The sequence below is a fragment of the Palaemon carinicauda genome, chromosome 22 (genome assembly GCF_036898095.1).
Source record: "Palaemon carinicauda isolate YSFRI2023 chromosome 22, ASM3689809v2, whole genome shotgun sequence".
Classification (NCBI taxonomy): domain Eukaryota; kingdom Metazoa; phylum Arthropoda; class Malacostraca; order Decapoda; family Palaemonidae; genus Palaemon; species Palaemon carinicauda.
The window spans coordinates 53,638,995-53,666,822 of NC_090746.1; the positions used below are offsets into that span (position 1 = coordinate 53,638,995).

General features: G+C 42.6%; 1 protein-coding gene across 5 annotated transcripts in view; it reads left to right on the plus strand.

The window, feature by feature from the left end:
• LOC137616443 (7SK snRNA methylphosphate capping enzyme-like) overlaps positions 1–26,189 on the plus strand; it is a 180,501-nt gene extending 154,312 nt beyond the window's left edge. For all 5 annotated transcript variants that reach the window (XM_068346196.1, XM_068346195.1, XM_068346197.1 and 2 more), the window contains 2 exons: positions 13,453–13,608; positions 25,064–26,189. In XM_068346196.1, coding sequence (XP_068202297.1) covers positions 13,453–13,608; positions 25,064–25,858 — 951 coding nt within the window. In that variant the 3' untranslated portion in view covers positions 25,859–26,189. The remainder of the gene's footprint in view (positions 1–13,452; positions 13,609–25,063) is intronic.
• Positions 26,190–27,828: the final 1,639 nt, after the last annotated feature.

Sequence of the window (27,828 nt, forward strand, 5' to 3'; positions counted from 1 at the left end):
TTTTTGAAAGAGAAACTTCTCTTAACCCTACTGCTCCCGAAGGAACGTTGCAAGAGAAGAAAGTAGAAGGCCAGCTTTCTCCTATGGAGTTCGATGTTGTTTCAGAAGACGAGGACTCAGTTTCTTTCCGTCATTCTGCCGATCTGAAAAAACTAATGAAAGTTTATACGGAAGAGTTCTCAGACTTTTTTGTGCCTGTGGCTCCACGTTCACCTCCGTCTGAGTTTACTCTTGGGAAAGCCCGCTTTACTAAGATGGTATTATCGCGCTCGTCTAAGAGAGCTCTTAAATTGATGGGTGACTGGTTACAGTCTAAGAAAGCCTTAGGAAAGACAGCTTTTTCCTTTCCTCCGGCTAGACTGGCTTCGAGGTCGAGTATCTGGTACGAGACAGGAGAAGTTCTCGGCTTGGGGATTCCTGCCTCTGCCCAGGGAGATTTCTCAAACCTCGTAGACGCTGGGGATATCTCTGCCCTGGTCCATTTGATGTCGTGCATGGACAAAGCTTTGAGGGATGGATCTAACGAACTAGCAGCTCTATTTTCTGCAGGTATTCTTAAGAAAAGAGATCAACCTTGCTCTTTTCTTTCGCTGGGGGTTACTCCCTTCCAGAAGTCCGAGCTTTTGTATGCGCCTCTTTCTCCATTGCTGTTCCCACAAGAACTTATCAGGGAGATTTCTGCAGCCTTAGCTCAAAAGGCTACTCAGGATCTTGTCTCCAAGACAGCTAGAAAGGCTCTTCCTCCCTCATTTACCAGTCACAAGCCTAAGGAAGAAGCTTTTCCCAAGCTTTCCCAGCCCTTTCGAGGGAGATCTTCCAGCAGGGGTAGTTCCAGACCTGATGCTAGAAGGAGTAAGAGAAGAGGCTTCAGAGCAGGGCGAAGCAGAGTCTGACTGCTTTTGCCTTCAGGCAGTAGGTGCCAGACTACTCAAATTCTGGCAAGCGTGGGAGAAGAGAGGAGCAGATCAGTGGTCTCTCCAGATCTTGAAGGAGGGTTACAAGATCCCCTTTCAAGGGAGCCCTCCTCTGGTCTTAGTTCCTGTGGATCTCTCTCCCAGATACAGAGAGGAGGCAAAGAGACAAGCTCTATCGAACCAAGTATCTCTTTATGTTAGAAAAGGGGGCCATAGAGAAGGTACAGGATATTTGTTCACCGGGTTTCTACAACCGTCTATTCCTGGTACCCAAGAACTTGGGGGGATGGCGTCCAGTTCTGGACGTGAGTGCACTGATCAAGTTCATCATGAAAACGAAGTTTTCTATGGAGACTTCGAAGTCAGTGCTAGCAGCAGTAAGGAAGGGCGACTGGATGGTCTCATTAGACCTTCAGGACGCCTACTTCCACATCCCTATCCATCCGAGCTTCAGACCTTACCTAAGGTTCATCTTCATGGGAGATGTCTTCCAATTCAGAGCCCTATGCTTCGGCCTTCGCACAGCACCTCAGATCTTTACGAAGCTCATGCTAAATGTGGCAAAGATCCTCCATTCAAGGGGCATAAAAGCCTCCCTGTATCTCGACGACTGGCTTCTCAGAGCGCACTCTTAACAATCACTGCCTGAAGGATCTTCAGACAACTTTGGACCTTGCGAAAGAACTGGGTCTCCTTGTAAACAAGGAAAAGTCTCTCTTGGTTCCATCTCAAGAGATTTTATATTTGGGGATGACGATACGGAGTCAGATTTTTCGGGCTTTCCCGTCTCCCTTAAGGATAGAGCAAGCCAAGTTGAAACTAAGATCGTTTTGAAGCAAGAAAGTATGCTCAGCAAGGAAGTGGACGAGTCTTGTAGGAACCCTCTCCTCCTTGGAACAATTTGTTCCACTAGGAAGACTGAATCTTCGTCCTCTCCAATTCTATCTCAACAGCTATTGGGACAAGGAGAGGGACTTAGAAACGATGTCCATTCCTATCACGAACCCCATCAAGGACTGCCTTCGGTGGTGGGAAGAACCAAACAAGTTCCAGGAAAGTCTCGACTTATCAGTAAAGAGCCCGGACCTTGTGTTATGCTCCGACGCCTCGGACACAGGATGGGGAGCAACCCTAAACAAGTTAGAAGTCTCGGGACTATGGTCAGAGATCCAAAAATCCTTGCATATAAACCACAAGGAGTTGTTAGCAGTTCTATTAGCCCTCAAAAGTTTCGAGGATTTAGTCACCAACAAAGTGGTTCAGGTCAATGCGGACAACATGACAGCATTGGCATACATCTCAAAGCAAGGGAGAACACACTCGATATCTCTGTACGAGACGTCAAAGAATCTCCTTGTGTGGGCAAGAGAGAGGAACGTTATACTGCTGACAAGATTCATTCAAGGGGAGAAAAACGTAATGGCAGACAGCTTCAGAAGACGAGGTCAGATCCTTCCAACAGAGTTGACTTTCAACCTTCATGTGTGCAAGAGCCTGTGGCGTCTTTGGGGTCCCCCATGCATAGATCTCTTCGCAAACTCGAAGACAAAGAGGTTAGAGGCGTATTGCTCGAAGACAAAGAGGTTAGAGGCATATTGCTCCCTTGTTCCGGATCCAGAAGCAGTCCACATAGACGCGTTTCTTTTGGACTGGTCCAATCTAGATCTGTACGCCTTCCCACCATACAAGATCCTGTACAAAGTAGTTCAGAAATTTGTAACATCCAAAGGAACCAGGATTACCCTAGTGGCTCCCTATTGGCCGTCAAGAGAATGGTTCACAGAGGTACTGGAATGGGTGATAGACACTCCAAGAATACTTCCATTAAGATTAGATCTACTCAGACAACTCCAATTGGAAAGATTCCATCAAAATCTCCACGCTCTTCAGCTGACTGCCTTCAGACTATCGAAAGACTCACTAGATCTAGAGGCTTTTCGAAGAAGGCAGCTCAAGCCATTGCAAGAGCAAGAAGAACTTCGACTATCAAAGTCTATCAATCTAAGTGGCAGGTTTTTAGAGAGTGTTGTAGAATCAACTCTCTTTCCTCATCCAGTACCTCTGTAGCTCAAATTGCGGATTTCCTGCTATATCTTCGAAGGAAGTGCAATTTTTCCCCCTCTACTATTAAAGGCTATAGGAGTATGTTAGCTACTGTGTTTAGGCATAGAAACCTTGATCTGCAAGAACTTCTCAAGTCTTTCGAGACTACAAAACAACGAAACCAAGATTCTCCAGCCTGGAATTTGGATATTGTTTTGAAGTATCTTATGAGCGACAGGTTTGAGCCACTGGGTTCAACTTCTATGAAAGACCTTACTATGAAGACTTTATTTTTGGTCAGTCTTTCAACAGCCAAAAGAGTGAGTGAAATTCATGCGTTTAGCAAAAACGTTGGGTTTCGTAATGGTAAAGCTGTCTGTGCCTTACAATTAGGCTTTCTTGCCAAAAATGAATGCCCTTCTCAGCCTTGGACCAAAGCATTCGAGATTCCAAATCTTACGGATCTGGTTGGAGAAGAGGTAGAAAGAGTCTTATGCCCAGTAAGAGCTCTGAGATGCTACTTGGATAGAACAAAAGATTTACGAGGCAAGTCTGAATCTTTATGGTGCTCAGTCAAAAAACGGATTTTGAGCAAGTGAAAAATCTATTTTTGGGTGAAAGAGCCATGTCGTCCTGATGGAAGTTCCTTCATAAGTAGCTTCCTAGGTTATATGTGACTACAGTGATATATCCCAGAGAATTTACCGAAGGTATCCAGAATTCTAACTCCTGGAGCGAATATCCCTTAAAAATTCACAAAGGGATATCGCGTAAGGACGTATCTTGACACATCTCACAGCTATTTACACCCCAAATAGCGATTTTCACTTCGAGAGGGAAAGGTGGCAAGAAAATAGGAGAATCGTTAAAAATGTAAAGACTTGATTCTCCTAATGTACTGTAAATAGTTCGCCCAATCGCCACTGCGAGGCGCCACCTAAGCCATTCTTTGTAGCTTCGTAGGTGTTGCAGATACAGTACCAAAGGGAGGGATTCATATCCTTTTACTAAAGGAGGGTGGGTCCATCAGGACAACATGGCTCTTTCACCCAAAAATAGATTTTTCACTTAGCTCAAAATCCGTTTTTTGGGCTTAGGCTATGTCGTGCTGATGGAAGTTTACCAGAGCATTAATGTATCTGTGGATTTATAATAGTGCCGTTATCTCGAATTAACTATTTTCTATCTGGTCGCCAAGACCAAAGACACTTGATGTTACCATAATACATCAATCAACTGAGCATACCAAATGCCAGCTCTTCCTGCCCCCTACAGGGAAAAGTCTATATAGACTCTAGGAAAAAACCTGAAAATTGTGAGTTCAAAGAACAATTAGCAAGCAGAAGTATATTGTGTCCTTATATACGTAAAGCATAGTTTGTACTAATAGGTAATGAATAGAATACTGTACCTCCCAGGTCCGGATCTAGACAGATGGGTTTATGTTCACGTAGGGATCATAAAACAGTAAAATAGACATAGTACAACCAAACTTACCTGTTTGCATAAAAGAGAAGACATTAGCCTTACAAAGTCCTAAGAAGATCAAAGATGCTCTGATATACATGATCTATAAAATCTTGAGGCGAAAGAGACGCAAAGATTCCTTCTATTGTTTATTTACAAGAAACACAGAAATCATGATAGGAATTAATATATTTATGCTAAACATATTGCATAAAAAAAGCATAACAGTAATAACAAAAATGAATAAGTTTCATCTGAAAGAGAAACAAAAGCCACTCAAAGAAATAAAATATTTCACTGCATAATGTTATTACCAGGAACACTAGCATATAAAATACTGGCACTTGTGTCAAATTATTATGCATTAGGTCACCTAGTTAGATAAAACAGTTCATAGTGTCTTTAACAACACAATACTTATCATGATATACCTAAATCTATCATGTACACCCTTCACTAAAAGTCCCTATTAGTGCACTGTCCTTTGCAGTAATCAAGCAGCAAGTTTTATTACACTACCTGCAGCTACCACATGAAGCTTGATATCTTGTAATTGCTTCGCGTAGTGCTTAAAGAATACTCTGGAAGACTTCCAACCAGTATAGGCACGCAGGTTTTCAAACGACATAGTCTGAAAGAAGTTTAGAGACGAGGCAACTTTTCTCGGATCGTGACCTGCGGGTGTACTGTCAGGATCCGCTCTGCGAATAAAGTAAGTGATTTTCGCCCTTATCTGTTTCATGGATAACGTCGAACCAGAAGTCTCTCCCCTGAAAAGCTGACCTCCCTTAAAGTCTGAAGTTCTAGTTCTGTTATCAGAGGGAACCAGACACTGCCTGGCCACTTGTGGGCCACTATCGCTGCCCTCCCCCGAAAGGATCTCAATTTGTCGAGGGCTTTCAACAACAGGTTGGTTGGTGGGAACAGGTAAATCCTGGACCATCTGTTCCAATCCACGGACATCGCGTCCGTTGCTTCCGCTAGAGGATCCTCGTACGGGGCAACATACCGGGATAGTTTTTTGTTGTCACTCGTTGCGAAGAGATCTACTTGCAGTCCTGGGACTTTGTTCAATATGAAGGAGAATGATCCTGCATCTAGGGACCATTCGGACTCTATCGGGTTGATCCTGGATAGAGCATCCGCTGTCACATTGCGGAATCCTTGGAGGTGGACTGCTGTCAAGTGCCACTTCATCTTCTTGGATAGATGAAAGATGGCCAACATCACTTGATTTAATTGAGGCGATCTTAAGCCCTGTCGATTTATGCATCTCATTATGACTTCGCTGTCTAAAACCAGGCGAATGTGGATTGAGCAGCGAAGTCTCAGTTTCTTCAGAGATAGAAAAACTGCCATGGCTTCCAGAAAGTTTATGTGGAAGGACTTGAAGAGTGGAGACCAGGTTCCCTGCACCTTCCGACGATGAGTGTGACCTCCCTAACCTTCCTTCGAGGCATCCGTGTGAACGGTGACTGCTGGTGGAGGTGGTTGCAAGGGTACCTTTCTTCTTAGGTTCTTTGCTTCCGACCATGGCTTGAGAATGGATCGCAGACGATTTGGGAATGGTCTTCGTAGATCTCTTCGATCGTTGTAAGCATATTTTCTCCAGACTCCTGATGCATCTTTTAACTGCACTCTCAAAAGTGGGTCCGTCAAAGAGGCAAACTGGAGAGACCCCAACACTCTCTCCTGTTGTCTTCTTGATATTCTTCGAGATTGAAGAAGATTTTTGACAGACCTTGCTATCTCCCTCCTCTTTGCTGTGGGCAAAGAGAGGCAATGTGACTGTAGGTCCCAGTGAACTCCCAGCCACTGGAACCTTTGAGCAAGAGAAAGACGAGACTTTTTCAGGTTGATCTTGAACCCTAGGAATTGAATCACTTTTCTGGAGGCTTGCATGCATTCTTCTTTGGATGTTGCCCACACCAGCCAATCATCGAGGTAGGCCATCACCTGGACACCCTTGAGGTGTAGTTGTCGAATGACTGCGTTCACAAGCTTTGTGAATATTCTTGGAGCAATGTTCAGACCGAAGGGCATGGCTCTGAAAACGTATTTTCTTTTCTGGAGCTTGAACCCTAGGTAGGGGGAAACTTGACGGTTGATTGGCTCATGCCAGTAAGCATCCGTCATGTCTATGGAGACTGTGTATGCCCGTTTGGGCAGAAGGGTCCTTATGTGCTGAAGCGTCAGCATTCTGAACTTGTTGTTCACAATGAACTTGTTGAGTGGTGATAAGTCCAGAATGACTCTGAGCTTTTCCGAATCCTTCTTCAGAACACAGAATAGCCTTCCTTGGAATTTGATGGACTTTGCTTTCCTTATGACTCTCTTGTCCAGTAGTTCTTGAACGTATTCTTCCAGAACTGGGGTTGATGGTTGGAAGAATTGAGGAAAGCTTGGTGGGGTTGAGTTCCAACCCCAGCCCAGTCCTTTCTTGATCAGGCTGTGGGCCCAAGGATCGAAGGTCCACCAATCCTGAAAATGGAGAAGTCTCCCTCCTACCGGCAGCATCTCACTTGGAGTGCTGACTGGAGGATTTACCTCCTTGGCCACGACCACCTCTGTTGCCCCGGCCTCTGAAGGGGCGCCTAGAGGAACCCCGAAAGGAACCTCGAGACTTTGGCTTGAAAGTAGTAGCCTGCCTTTCGTAAACTAGGGTGAACACTGGCGACTGAGATGCCAGAGTTTGGGGCACCAGTTGAAAGATGGTGGTGGGTTGTGCCACCGTCTGGGGCACCGTGGCCATGGGAAGCTGTTGCTGCTTTGGCCGAGAGGGCAAGCGAGGTCGTTTAGACTTGTTCTTCGGCTGGGGACCCTCGTCAGCTGAAGATTTCCGTTTTGAAGATAAGCCCCACTTGGAAAGGAGATTTCTATTTTCCGAGGCAGCTTTGTCTACAACCTCCTTGACCCCTTCACTCGGGAAGAGGTCTTTTCCCCAGATGTTAGAAGCTATCAGCTTCCTAGGTTCGTGTTTAACGGAAGCGGAAGCAAACACGAACTCCCTACAGGCCCTTCTGGCCTTGATGAAGTTGTACAGGTCCTTCGTTACCGTAGCCAAGTGAGCCTTGGCGAAGACCATGTACATATCCGGGGTATCAGGGATACTAGCCATCGTCTCTAGCCCTGTTTGGAGAGACATGGAAGCAGCCAGGCGTTCCTTAGTCTCGTGTTCTCTCTTTAAGAGAAAATCTGTCAGCTTTGGGAGATCTTCGTTGAACTGATGTCCAGCGATATCGGCCTCCAGCTTCCCGACTGTGAAGGTGACATGTATATCCTTCCAGTCCTTGTCGTCTGATGGGAAAGCAAGGGAGAAAGGCTTGCTTTCTTCTAATGTGGGGCAAGGCTTCCCTGCCTCCACGGCCTTCAGAGCTGCTTTGAACCTTTTATCCATAAAGGGAAAAGCGCGTTGGGGGTCAGCAACAAACGATGGGTGTTTTTTGCTAAGAGCCGGCACCTTCGAACTAGTGAAAGACCTCTCTTTCAAAGTTTTAGAAAATAAGGCTTGTGCTTTAGCAAGCTCAAGGACAATTGTCTCCTTGGGCTCCGTCTCTTCTTTAGACGCTGGTTCATTTCTGAGGCGGACGTAACAGTCCGGATAGGCCCCTCTGCTGGGCCAGAACTCGATTTCCTCCACTGGTACCGTGCCCAGTTTCTCCGAGAGGAAAATTTTGCCTGCTGACATAGGCATATGCTCTGCGTACCTCCAAGTGTTAACGTCAGAGAAAACGGGAAGGCCCTTCACGTTCAGCTTCTTCGGGGTCAAACGTGAAGACACCAACTGCTCAATCTCTGTCCGAAAGGTGGCTTCCTTCTCGGACGACCTCTTCTGTAGGTCCTGCACCATGGAGATCAAGGAGTGAAGAGTGCTCGTGATCGAATCGAGCTGAGGTGGTTGAGAGGAAGTTAATGGTGCCGGATCGGCCACTACAGCTGAAGAAACCGAAGCTACTTCGGCAATCTCAACATTCTCTTCAGGGGGGGGGCAACTGCCTCCTGATCCAACTCTTCCATGAGGAGATTCTTCTCCGTCTCCTCGGAGACGACAGACATGTTGTCGTCCAAATGGATACCCTCCGATGTATCCGCAACGTCAGGTTCCTGGGTCTGCTGGACCTGAAGTTGAACCAAGGGGATCTCAGGTTTCGTCTGGGGAATAATTGCATCATCATGAGCTCTGGGGAAGAGACAGTCCCTCATCCTAGCATTAGGAAGGTATGGGCCCGAAGCATTTTTTTGAAAACCCCTGACCCATTTACGCAGCGTATCCCTAGCTGCATCCCTAGACTCTAGAGTCTTTTGTTCATCAAAAGCCTCCTTTACCAAACTTTCACAAATGGCACATACCTGCGGGTCCCAATACTTGAGAACCCCTTTGGTGATAGAACAGCGAGCGTGAGCCCTGCACACTCCATGTCCGCAAAAGCTCTTGCTACGGACTCTACAAAAGTTGTTCCCGCACTCGGGATGCTCCTCCTGTAAAGAAAGAAAAACAAATGAGTTTTCTGTGAAATCTTCAGATTTCAACTTAAATTAAGTATTATATTTAGCTTAGATAGGGTAAGCTATAGGTAGGAAAGACACCTACATGTGCTTCCTGTCCAGCCACTTGCTATGACCTCCTCCCATATTGAGCTAAGCAATTCCTAAGAATTGATTACTGGAAGAAATTATCCAAGATATATAAAGTGTCCTCTTGGCACGTCTTCCATTATGCACAATATGGTGGATAAATCTAATGGAATTTAACCATTAATAAAAGAGAGAATCATTACTCCTAAATGATGGTCTCACAAATGACTGACCAAGAACCACATGTAGGTTGGAAAAAGGGTTTTCCAGGGCACAGCAGTAGCTGGCGGCAGTATGCTGTCAGTATTGCCGGTCCCGCCGACACTTCCGGCCCGGTCGGCCCTCGCTGGGCTAGCCGGCACCTGCCGGGCCTGCCGGCACATGCCGGCCTGACTGGGCTCAAATACTATCTTAAAATATAGTGGATGGAAGGCACAGGCCGGCTGCCGGCAAGCAGCACAGTTGCCGGCAGCCGGTCATAGGATACTTGCCGTCGGCACATCGATCAGCAATGTCCAAGGCAAGAGGAGGCAGTGAACTGCCGGCCTAACCATCCATATAGACGCCGGCAGAACTAACTGCCGGCGGCTAGCCCATAAAGAAAGTCAGAGAGAAAGGTAAGGATAGAGGACGGCAAAGGATCAGCTATGCCGGCCAGCATCCCGAAAGAGTGTGCCAGTGGAAGAGGGAATTAAATTCGGGCTTCCACTCAACCATATTCCATCATAAGGTATATGGAAGGCAGTCCAAGGGAGGACTCGAGGGCACACTCAAAGATATGAGGTTACCTGCCGGCAGTCGACAGGGAAACTCAGGCCAGTTCTACAGACACCCATAGGGACATATGTAGGACCACGGCCATAAGGGTGAAGGTTCATCCAACACAAAAGAGATAGCGGGGAAGGGGGTAAAAAGTCCATAAGTAAGGTAATACCCTAAGGAATTACCTAACCTGAATGATTCTGATCTCAAAAGTAACCTCAAGTAGGGGAAATCATTTCCCCAGATTGGGTTAGGTAAAAGAGAACGCCCATAGGACACACTCTTAGAGAACAGAATCTTGTACTAAGGATTTTAACCAAGGAAGAAACTTATCTTCCAGTTAGAAAACCTTAGTACAGGACTGTCTGCTAGGCCAGGAAAAGGGGAAATTGTAAAACAATAACCTTAAAGTGGCTAGGGAGGACTAGCGTCCTGAACAGCAACTAGACTAACTGGGAAGTCATTTCCCAAGGTAGCTAGATGCCTAACACAGACTTACTCTGATGTCCTGTCCTCCACTCCAAACCCGAGGATTGGCAAAGAATCAGCTATGCCAGTCCGAGGAAAGGAGAGAGAAACGAAACGCCCCAGCAAATTTTGCCCGAACATAGGTCACAGCAAAGTTAACTGAGGATAGCAGGCCCTAGGCTAATCAGAGGGAAAGGGAATTACTCTTAAATCTCGCAGAGATAGTATTGACTTAAAAGGTATAGGAGATATCAATCTCCCCTTAAAAGACAATACAAGAGCAATAAGGGACATATATCAAGTATACTGAAGCCCTTAGGCTATTAAGCCAAAGAGCATAGAGAAACGTTCATCGAAACTCTAGTATACTAATATGGAAGAGGAAAAATTACACAGTAATATCTTAATTGTATAAAATATTGCCTGAGCTTCAATAAAACTTTACCAGGAAGGTTATATCATGGATGAAGTGTGTAGGTGCCTAGGCTAGGAAGCCTGGCACTCGTGAGGCTCGATCATAATAGCCAAATCCACGACAACAAAGACATAATATAAAAATCCCTAGCTAAGAAAACTAAATAGCTAAAGTTATTAAAGCGATTAATGCCGGGAATATCGTTCTTGCTAACTAAATGAACAAAGGAATGATCGCGTCCATGACACCATCCGGCTGGCAACAGCTCTTGTTACGTTAATCACGATCTCAATCGAAAAGAAAAACTGGCAAGAGCTTACATTTACACAATTCAAAGATATTACTTAACTTTCCAGATGCTGATGAAGGGGGGAATCCATCACAACTATAAAAAAGCTTTCAAAATTGCGAGATAACTCGGGAAAAACACCGGTCACCGAAGCTACTAACGAAAGAATGGCTTAGGTGGCACCTCGCGGTGGCGATTGGGCGAACTATTTACAGTACATTAGGAGAATCGAGTGTTTACCTTTTTAACGACTCTCCTATTTTCTTGCCACATTTCCCTCTCGAAGTGAAAATCGCTATTTGGGGTGTAAGTAGCTGTGAGACGTGTCAAGATACGTCCTTACGCGATATTCCTTTGTGAATTTTTAAGGGATACTCGCTCCAGGAGTTAGAATTCTGGATACCTTCTGTAAATTCTCTGGGATATATCACTGTAGTCACATATAACCTAGGAAGGTACTTATGAAGGAACTTCCATCAGCACGACATGGCCTAAGCCCAAAAAGCCCTCTTTACAGATGTCTAAAAATGCCTTGTCATATTTTGTCAGGCTTTTGATTAAGGAAGCACATATTCATTGTAATGAATCAGACCTTGGACTTTTAAAGGTCAAGACTCATGAAGTCAGAGCAGTAGCAATGTCGGCAGCATTCAGGCAGAACAGATCACTACAAAGCATAATGGACACAACCTTCTGGAGGAGCAAATCTGTGTTCGCATCATATTATTTGAAAGGTGTTCAGACTTGTTACGAGGACTGTTACACACTGGGTCCATTCGTAGCAGCGAGTGCAATAGTGGGTGAAGGATCCACCACTATGTTCCCATAATCCCAATAACCTTTTCTTCTCTAGGTACTTTTAATTGTATTTATGGTTGTTTGTGGAGATTGTGTCAGTCTTCCACAATCATTGATTTTGTCAGGTGGTCAAATTTGTTCCTTGAGAGCGCCCGGAACTGGTTATTGGAGGAGGTTCTGTCATAATGAGGTTTTGACACCGGTTTGACAGTCCCTTCGAGATCTTCGGCCCCCTGGGAGGATCGCTGGATCTCATAAGGCTAGCAGACATAATGAGGCAGAGTATCATTGAAGTCAGCTTCCTTATCAGGTACAAACCCTTAAGTTTGTTTTAATTAACTCTTAAGTAGAATTCCAGATGTTAGCTGTCTCTAACCCTCCACCAAAGGTGTTAATCAGCTATATATATAACTCCCAGGTAAGTCTTGTGTTTAAAAATTATATTTTCATTAATAAAATAAATTTTTGAACATACTTACCCGGTAGTTATATATAATTTTAGTCCCACCCTCCTCCCCTCTAAGAGACTAGAGGCATGGAATATATGAGGGTCACTGGAATGGTTCCCAGGTACCTCGCTGTGGTGCAGGGGTGGTACACCTGGCTATCCAACTGGCGGTTGGCGCGAGCTTCGAATTTTCTGCCTTTGCCGTGTAAGCTATATATATAACTACCGGGTAAGTATGTTCAAAAATGTATTTTATCAATGAAAATATCATTTTTTCATATTAAGAGTTAATCATTGACATGGTACCAGAATTTGAAAAATTCAAAGCCTTAGAATGTTTATATAACTTATTTATCATTTCATAAAGGCAATTATTTCAGTATTTTTAAGTAGAAAAGTTTGAGACCTATTACACAAACCCTTGGAACTTTGATATTTGGTCTCAAAATATTGTTTTCCTCTAAGTTTAGACATGATTGATTATTTTCTAAGGATATGATTTTAAGGAATATTTTTTGTTATGATCTTTGAAAATTACATTGTTTAAATACTGTATTCTGTATATTTTGTTTTTAAGAAGGTACCTTTTCTTTTAAAGTAAAAAATATTTTCTTGAAACTTCAAATATGGAAAATTGAATGTAAATTACTACAAAAAAAAACTACTTACAGTACTGTTAAAAGTGATGAGGGTAAATTTTTATTATGTCTTGGTGTAAATAGCACTTTTTTTTCTTTTCTAATTGAGTAGCCTACGCTACATACTTTACCTACAGCTGAGCAGTATATAAAAGTTAAAAAGTTATCATTGCAATTGGTATTTATGTGGGGTTTAGGGATATCTATGAAGATGAAATTGGCTGTTAGATTGTTTCTCTTCAATTAGTGAGTTTGTACCTAAAAACTTATGTGTAGTTGATATACTCTGAAATTGTTTTGAGGTAAGGAAGGCATTATATACTAACAAAATGGAAACAAAGTTTCAGACCCAAGAAGTGCAAAGCTCACGAAAATATATTTTGGAATTTAACAGAAGTACTGTATATTGTACTTTATTGAAGATGAATATGAGTATTTGGTATAGTTGCATTTAAAATGAATTAAACATATAGGTTCAGGATTTTATGTAATCAATGTTTCAATTTCACCTTTAATCAATTACACTGGACCAATAGTTATCAATTTATTAATTTTAACCCAGTTTTATGAGTAATTGTCAACAAATTTCATTCTTATGAATAAAGACATATTTGAAAACTTCATTTTTATTTCAGATGCGAATATTTGAAAATTACAAAAACATCAGATTGTTTCCAGACAAGTTCAACGATTATCTTCTTCATGAAGTTGGTTTCAGCACCAGTGAAAAGATGATAACACCTCAGCACACATCCCGTGGGTTCCAGAGACCCATCATAGTTTACACAAAGGTAATCATCACAGGATTTTCCCTTTGGAGTGTTTTATTAGATCTATTTCTACTCATTTTTATTGCCCTATTGAGGGTTTGGCGTACACAAATTTTTATATTCACCTGTACTGTACATGTTCTCTTTTAATTCTTATCTTTCATTATATGTACAACTGAAAACTGTTCATAATGTTCTTTTGCTTAATTTTATGGTCATCTTTTATTAAACATCATTATATGATTTTGATTTTCATTTGTTTTTTTTCACACTTTTTACAGATAGATTTAGTTTTTGTTATTCTAGTTATTATTCAGGGTATATAACATTGTGAATTAAGATCTGGAATTTAAGTCTGTAGGTTAGTTTTGTGTATTCCTTAATTTTTAGGGGATTCTTCATTAATTAGATGCACCTATCTCACTTATTTAATATCTAGTAAATTAGATGTGAATGATTCAAATATGATTTCTGATAAATGAAACCTTACCTAAACAGTTCTCATGGTTTAATTTGACTTTGTGTTCTGGCTAAACTATTTGAAATTAGCATAAGGTAAATTATGCAATAGTTTTTGTACCTTATTATAATGAAGTAATCAAACAAACCTAAAGTTTCAATCTTAGGTTCTCTTATAGCTGACTTAAATGAATTTTTCTTGAATAAGATGGAAATTGGAGTTGGTTGAAGTTTATAAAGTTGAACTGTCATGTGAGAAAAAGCCATAGGTTATTGCTGAAAAGTGAAAGGCATTGAGCTTTGTAACTCAATCAAAAGGCATCATGCAAATACAAACTTTAGAATCCACTTTAGTGCGGCACTTTTGTGACCAGAAACTGAGAAGTAATTCATCCTGTAGTTATGCCCTTTCTTCCATAATGGTGATATTTGTTGTGCTATTTCCTACCCTCTTTTATGACTTCAAATTTCCATCCTGGTTTAAAGTTTACTCATGAGAGGTAGTGAAGGCAATAGACAGGTCTTAGTGCTTGTTTCACATTATCATAGTCTAACCATATATACATACGATCAGGGCCTAAGCCCCCGCTCAACCCATGATTGGACCAGGAAAGATGATCGGTGTGGATAACTCAGTAGGCAGATCTACCTATCTAACCCCCATCCTCCTTCCTGAATTCACAAGACAATAAGGTTGTGATCACTAATGAAAAACCTAAGCTATTGATTCATGGCTGCTGAATGACTTCACTTGTAATCCTTGGCCTTTGGCCTGAATTTTTTAATCTAATCCATACCAATCCCTACTTTGTATTTTATCAAGGAAGTTCTTGCTTGCTAACTGATATGATTTGTTCAATGTGAAATACTTTATATATGTAATCAAACCAATAAACTCCTATGATGTGCCCAATTGTGTATATTTTATACTGGTGCACAATTTAGGAGAAAAATTATAAGAATATCAATTATGAGCGAAAAGCAACATAACAAAATATGCAATTGTTCCCATTCTAACAAACCTTACATTATGTGGATTATCTTTTGGCAAAGCTGGAAGAAGTCATTAGACTAAAAATGTGAAGTGGCAACCCTGCCTACTTGCTTAAGCGGGTAGGGCGGGATTTGGCTGGGGATTACCCAGCCACCTCTATATATACTCTCACGTGCGTGAGCTATGTCACTTTTTCTTTTGGCTTGTATTGAGCGGACGTCTCCTCTCTCCTCCAAAGGCTGCCATTTACTTTGTAATCTTTCTTTCTCTTTTTAGGTGTGCTTGTGCTTCTTCTGATGGCCCTCATGCGAACCTATCCTGGGCAAGGGGTTGCTGCGTGCGGTACCTTTATGTCATCACTGGATACCTACCCGCACTTTCTGTGTCCTTCGTGTAGAGGACGTCGCTGCGAGCAGGTTTCACCCTGTGAAGAGTGTAGGGAGTGGCCTGCCACCTAATGGGAGAGGTTTGGACGGCACAGAAAGAAGAAGCTAAGCGCGATCTTTCTCCCTCAGGGGCGATTAAAGCGCATTCTTTTTCTCACACCCCCAAACCTCTTTCTAAAGCTGCTTCTCGTTTGCGCTCTTCCGAGGGGCGATCGTGCAGGAGCGCAGACCACATAACTCCTTAGCAACCCCAGGGTACTGGGGGTTAGTTGCTTCCCCCAGAGAAGCAACTTTACCTCCAGCCGCCGGAGAGCCATTTTCCCTTGCAAATGTGTTGCAGGCGTGGCCGTCCCTAGAGATTTCTGCATCCCTTACGAACGAAGAGCTTCTTCGACTCCTTCAGCAAGCTGCTGGGAAGGCTCCTACTCCAGAGCCTTCAACATCCTAAAGTTTGGAGGTTTGTGAGGTACATCTGTCGCCCTCTCCTGGACCTTCCACTGATCACCCCTCCAACGGCCTCCTGCTGACGATGGTCCTGATCGCCATCCTGGGACATTGTCATCTGTTAACCCTCAGCCCTCTGGTTCTCCTCACAGGATTTCTTTGGCTGTAGGAGAAGATCAAGAGACCGGCGCTCCTTCCACCAGCGGCGCACGGGAACGAGATTCGCCATCTTCTCGTCCTTCGGGACACTTCTTCTGATCATCGTTCGCGACAATCTTTAGATCATACAGATCGTAAGTCATCACAATCTCAACACTAAATCCAGAAGGCGTTCTTGATGTAGAACTTCATGCTCACGAGATCAACGGTCTCAACGCTCTCCTCGGAGGCATTCCTTTTCTCGAGATAAAGTCCCGCGATTGCGATCTTCACGATCACAAGCAACTGAGTCTAGACTTAGGTCTGGACGCTCGCGTTCTAGATCGCCCAATCTAGGTCACGAATACGACGCTCATGTTCGCGAGGACAAAGCTCGCGTTCATGAGGACAACGTTCACGCTCGCAAGGGCGCCATTCGTGAGAACAACGTTCATGTTCAAGGTCTAGATGTTCCTCAACCCGTCCTTCTCTTAAACGATCCTGGACCGAACCTGATCCTGAGACAGAACATTCTGCAGATGGGTATCCAGATAAGCCACTTCCAGTGCCCATTGCTCCGTGGGGTGCTTTAGAGCAGCGTTCGCTCATGCATGTCCAATGCGTCCCTCCGTGACACGGCCACCAACGCTTGGAGTTGCCCCTACTCAGAGGCCCTCATTGCCGACTACGTCTAGCATAGGCGGTCCTCTGAAGCAACAAGAATGCTCAAAGTTTCCTCTGTCCAGTATTGCTCCTAGACCTTGTGTTACGAGCACTTCTACTCGTGAATTGCGCCTGTTGTCGTGCGAATCTTGTGATTTTTGCGCGCAAATCTGTGATTTCCATGAGTGGTTTACGAGTAAGGGTTTTAGAACCGCGAGCAAGTGCGGTACCAACACCTCCGCCTCTGTCTCCGGCTTCTATCACCTCTAGCGGCAGGCCTATACTCTTTCCAGAAAGGTTTAAGGAGCCTTCTAATAGGTATGCCAATGCGCCTATTAGGCCAGACCGTCCTCTTCGCTTGACGAAGGAGCACCTATTGTTGCCACAGAAACACTCTCCTACATCCACGCAGGCTCCCTCTAAGGTTCCTCCTAGAAGACGTTCTCCTCCCCTTGGACACGCTAGGGAAACCCAGGACTTATCAAAGGGTGCTGAGCTCCCTGCATGGGTTAGTACCTTCCTAACTGCCCTGTATAAGTCCTTTGGTGTGGCTCCTCCACCGCCACAGCTCCCAACTGTTCCAGTCAGGGCTACTCCTCAGATTTCCTTAGAGTCTGTCTCGAGCTTGTCTCATAGGAGTTCTGATCCTTATCTGGATAACCTTCCCTTTACTCCTGTGAAGGTGAGGAAGACCATGATTAAGCGACAGAAGAGGAGGATGAGAGGCGTAACTCCACTGGACGCCTATCTCATCCATCCTAGAATGAGTAGAGACATTGGCTCTCCCAGGGAGATCTCTGTTGACCTCTTCAACCCTCAAGGAATTGAGGCACACTAGTTCCTTTGGACCAGCGTCCAATTTCCTAACCTCCACCCAAGGAAGAGCCTACGGCTCCCATTGCTAAGGCTTCGGCTATTGGGTGTCCCTAAACCCTCGCAAGTGCCTCCTTCCACCATCTTGAAGAAACACTTCCCTGCACGAAGGCAATCCAAAGTCACCAAAACCAAACCCAAGAACGTCAAGGCAAGGGAAGCCCGTTTGGCAGAGGCAAACAGGAGGTCCCCTGTTGCAGGTCCCTCAATTGATCCAGTTGACGACCCTGACCTACCTCAAGCTCTGGATGTGAGCCTGGAGGGAGAACCATTGGACATGGATGACGAAAATCTTCCGAGGGCAGCTAGTCCGAACTTTCATTCGGAACAAGAGAGACGAGAGTGGGAACATACCTTTTGGCAGGTCTTCTCTTGCATGAGGCTGGGCTGTTAATTCCTGGTACCACCACCTAGGAAGGAAAGGATATGGTTCTCGATTAGATCTTTGAGACTCAGAAGCCTCTTGAGACCAGTGCAGCCTTGCCCTGGTCTAAAGGCCTGACAGCTGCCAAAAGAAAGGCTATTGCCCAGATAGCTGGAACTTTCAGTTCCTTGAGGGCAGTTTTCTCCTCACGGTCTTTACCACTTCCTTTCGTTTTACAAAGGAAGTATGATGAGATTGAGGGGAACTGTATTCCACCATGTCCCTCGACCCTTCGGTGAAATCTCTGACGAAGGGTCTTCCATCTCAAACCCTCTCTGCTTTGAGAGCCTCCCTCTCAGCAGTTGAGCTCCTCAACATAGAGAGAGGCGCAAAGTATGCCACGCAGGCTACTTGTGAATTGACCTATGGTTGGGGTCCTTTGGCTAGATGGTGCGCTTCCACGATCTTTCAGAGTCCGCTCGGAAGTCCTTAGAGTCTTTCCTTTATCGGGTACCCAAACTCTTTAGTTTTTGTCACACCATGTTGTCAACTTGTGGGCGAATTTTATATTCAAGAAAAGGGATACTGTCATTGGAAAATTCCACAAACAAGTGCTGAAGGTGGAAGTCTAACATTTGAGGAATTCCACCCTTGAGGGTTCATCTCTCTTCATTCCTGAGGAGATCGAAAAGGCTGCTGAGCAATGGAGAAAATCGTCGAATGATTCTTTCCTCCATAGGGCCATGACATCAAGGCCCAATAAAAGACCATCCCAGTCTTCAGTTGGTCAGCAGGCTATTTCTAACTCAACTTCCAGGTCCTCAGGACCTACTAAGGTGTCCAAACGTCCCTTTCAGTCCAAAGGCCAGAAAGGAAACAAGTCTTTCAGAGGAAAGAGGGGAGCAAAAGGGAATGGCCAAGGTGGTCTCCTGCAAAGAATGGCAATCCTCAGCACCTACCACCTGTGGGAGGATGCCTGCAGCACCTCTGGCAAAGGTGGCAGCATCAAGGGGCAAATCCATGGATGGTCGAAGTGGTCGTCATAGGGTATCATGTCCCTTTCATTCAATCTCTCCCTCCTCTGACTTGGGATCTAGTACACTTAAGCTTCTATGCGAAGGGATCAGCAAAGGAGCTGGCCCTCCAAGCTGAAGTCCAGACCATGCTGCAGAAGGGTGCTCTCCAAGAGGTTGTGGATGGGTCTCCAGTCTTTCATAGTCAAATATTTCAAGTGAAAAGGGCATCTGGAGGCTGGAGACCAGTCATCAATCTCTCTCCCCTGAACAAATTTGCTCAACAGACTCGGTTCAGGATGGAGACGGCAGACATGGTCATCCAGGCGGTTTGGCCAAGGGACTTAATGTGCACACTGGATCTGAAGGATGCATACTTCCAGATCACAATCCATCCATCTTCAAGGAAGAATCTCAGATTCATAGACGAGTACAGAATATACCAATTTGTCACACCATGTTGTCAACTTGTGGGCGAATTTTATATTCAAGAAAAGGGATACTGTCATTGGAAAATTCCACAAACAAGTGCTGAAGGTGGAAGTCTAACATTTGAGGAATTCCACCCCTGAGGGTTCATCTCTCCATTCCTGAGGAGATCGAAAAGGCTGTTGAGCAATGGAGAAAATCGTCGCATGATTCTTTCCTCCATAGGGCCATGACATCAAGGCCCAATAAAAGACCATCCCAGTCTTCAGTTGGTCAGCAGGCTATTTCTAACTCAACTTCCAGGTCCTCAGGACCTACTAAGGTGTCCAAACGTCCCTTTCAGTCCAAAGGCCAGAAAGGAAACAAGTCTTTCAGAGGAAAGAGGGGAGCAAAATGGAATGGCCAAGGTGGTCTCCTGCAAAGAATGGCAATCCTCAGCACCTACCACCTGTGGGAGGATGCCTGCAGCACCTCTGGCAAAGGTGGCAGCATCACAGGGCAAATCCATGGATGGTCGAAGTGGTCGTCATAGGGTATCATGTCCCTTTCATTCAATCTCTCCCTCCTCTGACTTGGGATCTAGTACACTTAAGCTTCTATGCGAAGGGATCAGCAAAGGAGCTGGCCCTCCAAGCTGAAGTCCAGACCATGCTGCAGAAGGGTGCTCTCCAAGAGGTTGTGGATGGGTCTCCAGTCTTTCATAGTCAAATATTTCAAGTGAAAAGGGCATCTGGAGGCTGGAGACCAGTCATCAATCTCTCTCCCCTGAACAAATTTGCTCAACAGACTCGGTTCAGGATGGAGACGGCAGACACAGTCATCCAGGCGGTTCGGCCAAGGGACTTAATGTGCACACTGGATCTGAAGGATGCATACTTCCAGATCACAATCCATCCATCTTCAAGGAAGAATCTCAGATTCATAGACGAGTACAGAATATACCAATTCAAGATTCTCTGCTTTGGTCTCGCGGCAGGACCTCAGGTCTTTACCAGTGTTTGCCCTAATGTTATCTTGGGCCCACAGGAATGGCATTCATCTCCTCAGATATCTAGACAATTGGCTGCTTCTGGCAGACTCGGAGGCGATCCTTCTTCGTCCCCGAGACATGCTTCTCGAGTTTTCTCAGGATCTGGGAGTCTCGATAAATCTCGAAAAGTCATCACTGCTTCCTTCACAGACTGGTATACCTCGGTATGATAATAGACACCGTCCAATAGAAAGTCTTCCCATCAGATGAAAGAGTACACAGGCTGAGAGAAGTGGCATTACCCTTCCTCAGACAGGAAGATCTACCGCCCCATCGTTGGTTGAGTCTGTTTGGTCACCTAACCTCTCTCCTCCGTTAGTTCCAGACAGCCGCCTCAGGATAAGATCCCTGCAGTGACAGCTAAAGTCTGTGTGGAGCCAACACTTAGATCTGCCGGACACTCTAGTTCCAATTACTCAGGAACAAGTGACGGACCTGCTTTGGTGGGTGGCAGACGAAAACCTTTGCATAGGTCAAGATCTTCTCATCCCTCCTCCGGACTTGATGCTCTTTACAGATGCATCAAAAGAAGGATGGGCGCCCACTTGCTGCATCACACGATCTCCAGCCTTTGGTCAGAATCAAAAAGGTACCAGCACATAAATCTCCTAGAGATGAGGGCAGCATACCTAGCTAGCCCTTCATCAGTTCCAACAGCTGCTGGCAGGCCACTTGATCATATTGATGAGCAACACCACCACAGTGGTGGCTTTCATAAACAAACAAGACGGTACCTTTTCGCAGCCTCTATGCCATTTTGCAGTAGAGATTCTCAGATGGTCAGAAGAACAGTCGGTGTCCTTATCAGCTCGCTTCATACCAGGCAAGAGGATTGTGTTCGCGGACAATCTGAGCAGAACGACTCAGGTAGTAGGCTCTGAATGGTCTTTGAATCCTCTGATAGCCAACAAAGTCCTGACTTTGTGGGGTTCTGTGACTGGAGACCTGTTTGCAACATCTCTGAACAGCAAGCTTCTGCTGTACTGTTCTCCAGTCCCAGACCCTCAGGCTCTATGGCAGGATGCACTTCAACAACGGTTGGACAACATTGACGTGTACACCTTTCTCGCGTTCTGTCTGATGAGAAGATTGCTCAACAAGACCAGAGCATCCAAAAGTCTAATGATGACCCTGTAGCTCCACTATGGCATCATGCAGAGCCGTTCCCGACATTCTGCAACTACTAGTATATCTCCCCCAGAGAACTCCCTTCATGACCAGATCTATGCAAACATCTACAGAACTATGCAGTTGCTTTGACCTCCCACCTGGAGACTATCCAGCATTTCCTCTCTCTGAAGGGCTTTTTATAATAAGTTGCTGAGAGAATGTCCAGATACTTGTATAAGTCCTTAGCCTCAGTGTACCAGGTAAAATGGACAATCTTCTGTGGTTGGTGTCGTGGAAGGAATACTGTATCTCTCCTCTCGGTGCCTCTATTTCTGTAATAGTGTAGTTTTTTGTATACCTTCGAGAGGAAAAGCTCCTTTCAGTCTCGGCGGTGAAAGGCTATCGCTCAACCTTGAGCCTCACCTTTTAAGCTGAGATGAGTGGATTTTTCCTCTTCGTTGGAGCTTTCTTTACTCGTACGGAGTTATGAGATCACTTGCTCTCAGTCAGAGTTCAGGCCTCCTCCCTGGAACGTGGTTGGTATTTTGAGGTCCTTAAAAGGACCTCCCTACGAACCATTACGTCATGCAATTGACCAAAACCTCACATTGAAGATGCTGTCAGCTTTGTCCCTGAGTTCATTGCTAAGACTCAAATCCCGGGGTACTAGACCCTAGATTCTGGCCCTTTCAGATTGAGAGTCTAGTTCTGTAACCAATGATCCAGATCAATTGTTACTGTGCCCAGTGAGGAGTTTGAGATATTACCTTAAACGCACTGCAGCAACACGGCCCAGACGAACATCAGTTTTTGTTAGCTACAGAACGGTTAAGAGGAGGATCACTAAGAACATTATTTCATCCTGAAAATGCCAAGTGATTGAAAGAGCTCTAGTCCCTGATCCTCCTCCAGCTCGACAACCTGGAGCCCATGATGTCAGTGGCATCAGTACGCCCCTGGCATTTAAAAGCAACTTTTCTGTGTTGCAGGTATTACAGGCGTGCGTATGGAAACATCAAAATACGTTTACAGCCCACTATTTAAAAGACGTGACCCACAGTCCTGTGGTGGCTGCTCAACAAGTGGTTTTAAGAAATACCTTGGGCTCCTTATTGGACAAGTAGCAGATGGTTGAGAGCCTTGGTTACCCGGGTTAAGACTGGGATAAATAAAAGTATGTCTGGAATTTGCCTTTTTTCATCTTCCCCCCTCCCTTGGGTCCCTCTGCAAGCTGGCTTCAACCTCTGCAGGTAATTATCACTTCCCTTGTGTAGCGTAGTATAGTCATAAATTAATATACTGTCCACATCCCCATTGCTTCCCACGAGGTAAGCATTGATAAACGTCTTTGTTAATTCCTATATAAACTCGAAATGTGTTCATAGAAGACGTACATAGCTCTCATGACAATGAATTGCTCAGGCTGTTATCATACTCCCTTTGTATGTTTAGCGAGGTGTCAAGGTTTTCCCAAGACCACAGGCATATACTGTACTAGGTAAACCCGGGCAATGTCCATGCCAGAATTAGGAATTCTACCCTCTTAAGAGTGAATCACTCACATAAATAACATAAAGGTTTGTTAGTATGGGAACAAATGACAAATTTGGAGATAATTTGTATTTTTTCCTAACTAATACAAACCAGTTGTTATTTATATAAATTGGCCCTCCATCATCTGTCCCCCAGAAGTCATGCCTGCAATCAAAAAGTGACGTAGCTCACAGCTGTGAGTGTATATATAGAGGCGGCTGGGTACCCCCAGCCGCCACCGGCCTACCCACTCAAGCAGTTAGGCAGGGTTGCCACCTCCCACTTTTAGTCTAATGGCTACTTTCCAGCTTCGCCAGAAGATGATCCACATAAATACCGTAACTATAGGTTTGTATTAGTTAGGGAAAATTATAAATTATCTCAGAATTTATCATGTTTTAAGGAATACCACAATCACCCTTTTAATGCAACATTTTATTATACATAAAGAACACTAAATTTAGAATATGTTGTGGTCTTGATATTTTCCTTTACCCTTGAAGTAATGTTGTCTCAATCTTTTTCTCCTTGTATATCATTAGCCATCCTTCCTTTTCATTAGAATGGAACTCATTAATTTTTGTTTTTTCTGCTCACTGTGTAGGGACGTTATTTGGCCAGTGTTATCATCTCGAGAATTAGTTTGGTTGACAGATTAGCTGTTACTACTTTAGTAGTAGCAGCTTTACCAGTGTTAATTTTTTTTGTTTTAATGTGTTATCTAACATCTTTTAGTTTGGTCAACTATCATACTATCTTTTATTATTTGACATTCAATTCCTAAGTGCATTTAACTAATTCGCTGTATCAACATCAATCACTGATGTGAGGTTTTCTTTTAATGATGTCAAATGTATGGCGAGTTCCCTTTGCCCTCATGTGTTATGCACTTTCTCCTTAAGTGCTTGAGAATGGAACGTTTGAACTTACTTGATCTACAAACTTGACAACTAAGGGGACTGTTAATAGAGGCATGCGAAATTATTAAAGGAATAATAAATGTAGACTACAACAACCTATTCATGCTTAACACAAATCACTCCAGAGGTAACAGATACTAACTGGAATTGAAAATATACAGTACTGTACATACAAAGTGCTGTTTCCAATGTATGTAGTAAACAGCAACACTGAACAAATTCAAGAGCAAGTTATACATAATTATAAAACCTTTCTTAAACATATGAACTAATTTTCTCTATCCAAGAGCAAATGGAGTCTCCTTGGATGGACTTGAAAGTCCTTGAGGCATCCAAAATCTTTGTAACTCATATTAGTAGTCCAGAAAAAATCTTTCCATATAATATATGCAAAGTTATGATAATAGTTCTACAATCTTAGTATGTGTTAAACCCTATAATTTCAATGGCTCTTGACTTTATAAATGTTACTATTTTGAGAGAGGGTTGAAATTTTTATGTTTAAATCCAGAATATATTGCAGTGTTCAAATGATAGATGCATGTTCAATAACATTTTGTATTATGCATTTTTTTTAATACATTGGGTCCACTATTTAATATCTGAAAATTGAGATGTGGATTATTCAAATCTAATCTTGTTGAATGATACCACACCTTAAACTGAACTCGTGGTTTATTTTCAACTTGCTTTGGTTTACACTTAATTCCAAAACCCAGTCCCTTTGGTGAGACATATGAGTCTTGGTGATCTTGTTACATTTATTTATATGTGCTTAATTGTGATTATAACATTTATTTTAAAGTTTAGTGCTATATGCATATAGTGTAAAATATATATTAGTAGTTTAATCATGTAAAGGTGGATAAAATACTTTTGTGCATTTATGATCCAATTCTGCATTGTTGTAATAATTTTTTAATATATTGTTGCTTTAAGTAGTTATGGGTCATTCATATAAAGTGGGTTGTGATTAGTGAAGGAAACCAAGTAAAGAGAAAAAAAAAACTAAAAAGAAAATTGACTCCATTCTTCATTATTACAAGTTCCTGTAATTACAGTATGTCCCTTGCCTATCATGTTTACTCTAAATAATACTGGTTCATTGATTGTTTTTCAGGCTGGCAATATCTCAAAGTCAAACTACATGGAGGACAGCTATCCCCGGAATATCAGCACAAAACCTGTCAGCGTGCCTCAGCAGTGTCATTCAGCAGAACTGGATAGTGATAGTGTCAGTATTGTTAATAAGCATGATGCACAAGAAGAAAAACAAAAAGTAACAGACACAACCATAAGTACTGCAAATGCGTTTAAAATCATGTCAGAGAAGGTAAATAAAGATAGTGCTGATGGTCCTTCTAAGGATAATAATGAAATTTCAAAGAAATCAGAAAATGCAGAAACCAAGGGCTGTATATCAAATAATCTTGTTCATAAAGAACAAAAACTGGTCACTAATAATGAGAGTGATGTTGTCTGTGATAGTACTGATACAAGTAAGACATCAGGTGGTGAAGGTGATAAGCATTTGACACATTCCCACAACCATAGAAGTAATCAGTGTGTTCCTGAATCACATTTGCCTTCTCAAACTGACTGTTCTAAAGTTTCTGAATCATGTACAAAAAGAGAGATGCTTAAGCTACACACAAATCCTGCTGCTAGATCTGACAATAAGGTAAAGAACAAGGGCTGTCATAATGATAGTATACCTGGCAGTAGTGATGAACGGAAAATTTCCGCAGGAACCAAAGAACCCGACGGTTCAAATGCAGTATTAACGAAGAAGATTGAAGTGCAAATGGAAGTCTGTGAAACATCAAAAGGATTAGACACTACAAACCATAATGGATCATCAGCCACAACCAAACCAAGATCTCCAAACATTAATGAAACAAAAGATAGACCATGAAGTTACAACTGTGTTGTGTGGTGGCAGTGTTTCATTGATCTTTTAGTGATTGAGGAGGGAGTAGTAAGTTAACATCTGTAAGTCTCTTGTATCCAATTGGTAAAACTACTTATTTAAGTCATAACGTAAGGAGTAGTATGCCATTTGGTATTCATCAGAAGAAATTAAGCCTGAGGTTTAACCTGCCAATTCTCCTTCCCTGATTTTATGAAATGCTATGTTTCATGAACAAGTTTTGCTTTATTTTAAAGATTCTTTATGCACTGAAGTATTTCAGACCGATAAGGAAATACATAAAAAACATTATTACCTGATAATGATCAGTTCCTAACTGTGTTTGTTTATCCTTGTCGTGGCCATACATTGGTCATAGATGGTGTGTTTTTATATTGAATACTTGTAGAATCTTCTGTATTATTCTGTCAAAGCCAAATGGCTGCAATAGCAGTTGTAGCCTTCTGTATATATGATGGGTGGTATTTTTATATGAACATAATTTTTTGAACGAGATATTCTACATGACCTCCTTCAAAAGATATGGTCGAATTTAATGTGCTTGAAGTCCTTTGTTGGTATTTAGTCTTTATTTTTCAGCTTGTTAAGACTATTTTTATAATGTTTATGTGCAGGGTAAATTATGTAGTCCAAAATTGGATTAATAATTATATAAATTTTAAGGCATATAAAGTAGATTGATCAATTCACAGGTATCACTTCAAGGAGACCACTGAAGTCAGGGTTAATTAGGTTTGGGTTATCCCCGAAGAGTAAGTCATATTTTAGCCTTGATTAATTTGACTAAGGTACTGAAGCATTATAATTCATAGATAGTTTCATAACTAAGACAATATCTGGAATTTGATAACTTTTTCACCGCATTAAATATTTGAAAGTTGAATAGAGTAAAGTAATATTGTTTTATGCAACTGTGCAAGCCATTAGGTTGAAAAGGTTTATTTCCTTAGAGCACATTATTACCAATATTGAGTTGAAAAGAAATATTTAGCAAGTGGTTTTTTTTTTATGGCTGTATCTTTGGTTAGGCTCATGACATTTAGATATTCTTTTGAAAAAGAAAGTGTAAAAAATGTATATAGCAGACAAGTCAGTATTGGATGTGACTTGATTTTATCTATCAGCAGTACCTCAACAGTTAGCTGCAGCTTTGGCAAATTTATCAGTGTTGCTTCTTGGTTGTAATTCAACTTCTATCTAGCAAAATCATCCTCATCTTTCTGTAAACTATTAAGGTAGTCAATTTCCAATATATATATATATATATATATATATATATATATATATATATATATATATATATATATATATATATATATATATATACTGTGTATATATATATATATATATATATATATATATATATATATATATATATGGATATTTTATGTATATATACCAGTATATACACATTTATTTATTATTTATTATTATTATTATTATTATTATTATTATTATTATTATTGTTAGCCAAGCTACAACCCTAGTTGGAAAGGCAAGATGCAATAAGCCCAAGGGCTCCAATAGGGAAAAAAATAGCCCAGTGAGGAAAGGAATTAAATAAATGATGAGAACAAATTAACAATAAATCATTCTAAAAACAGTAACAACTTCAAAACAGATATGTCATGTATAAACTATAAAAAGACTTATGTCAACCTGTTCAACATGAAAACATTTGTTGCAACCTTGAACTTTTGAAGTTCTACTGATTCAACTACCCAATTTGGAAGATCGTTCCACAACTTGGTCACAGCTGGAATAAAACTTCTAGAATAAGTACTGTGTAGTATTGAGTCTCATGATGGAGAAGGCCTGGCCATAAGAATTAACTACCTGCCTAGTATTAAGAACATGATGGAATTGTCCAGGAAGATCTGAAGGTATAGGATGGTCAGAATTAAAAAAAATTGTACGCAACATGCTTAATGAACTAATTGAACGACAGTGCCAGA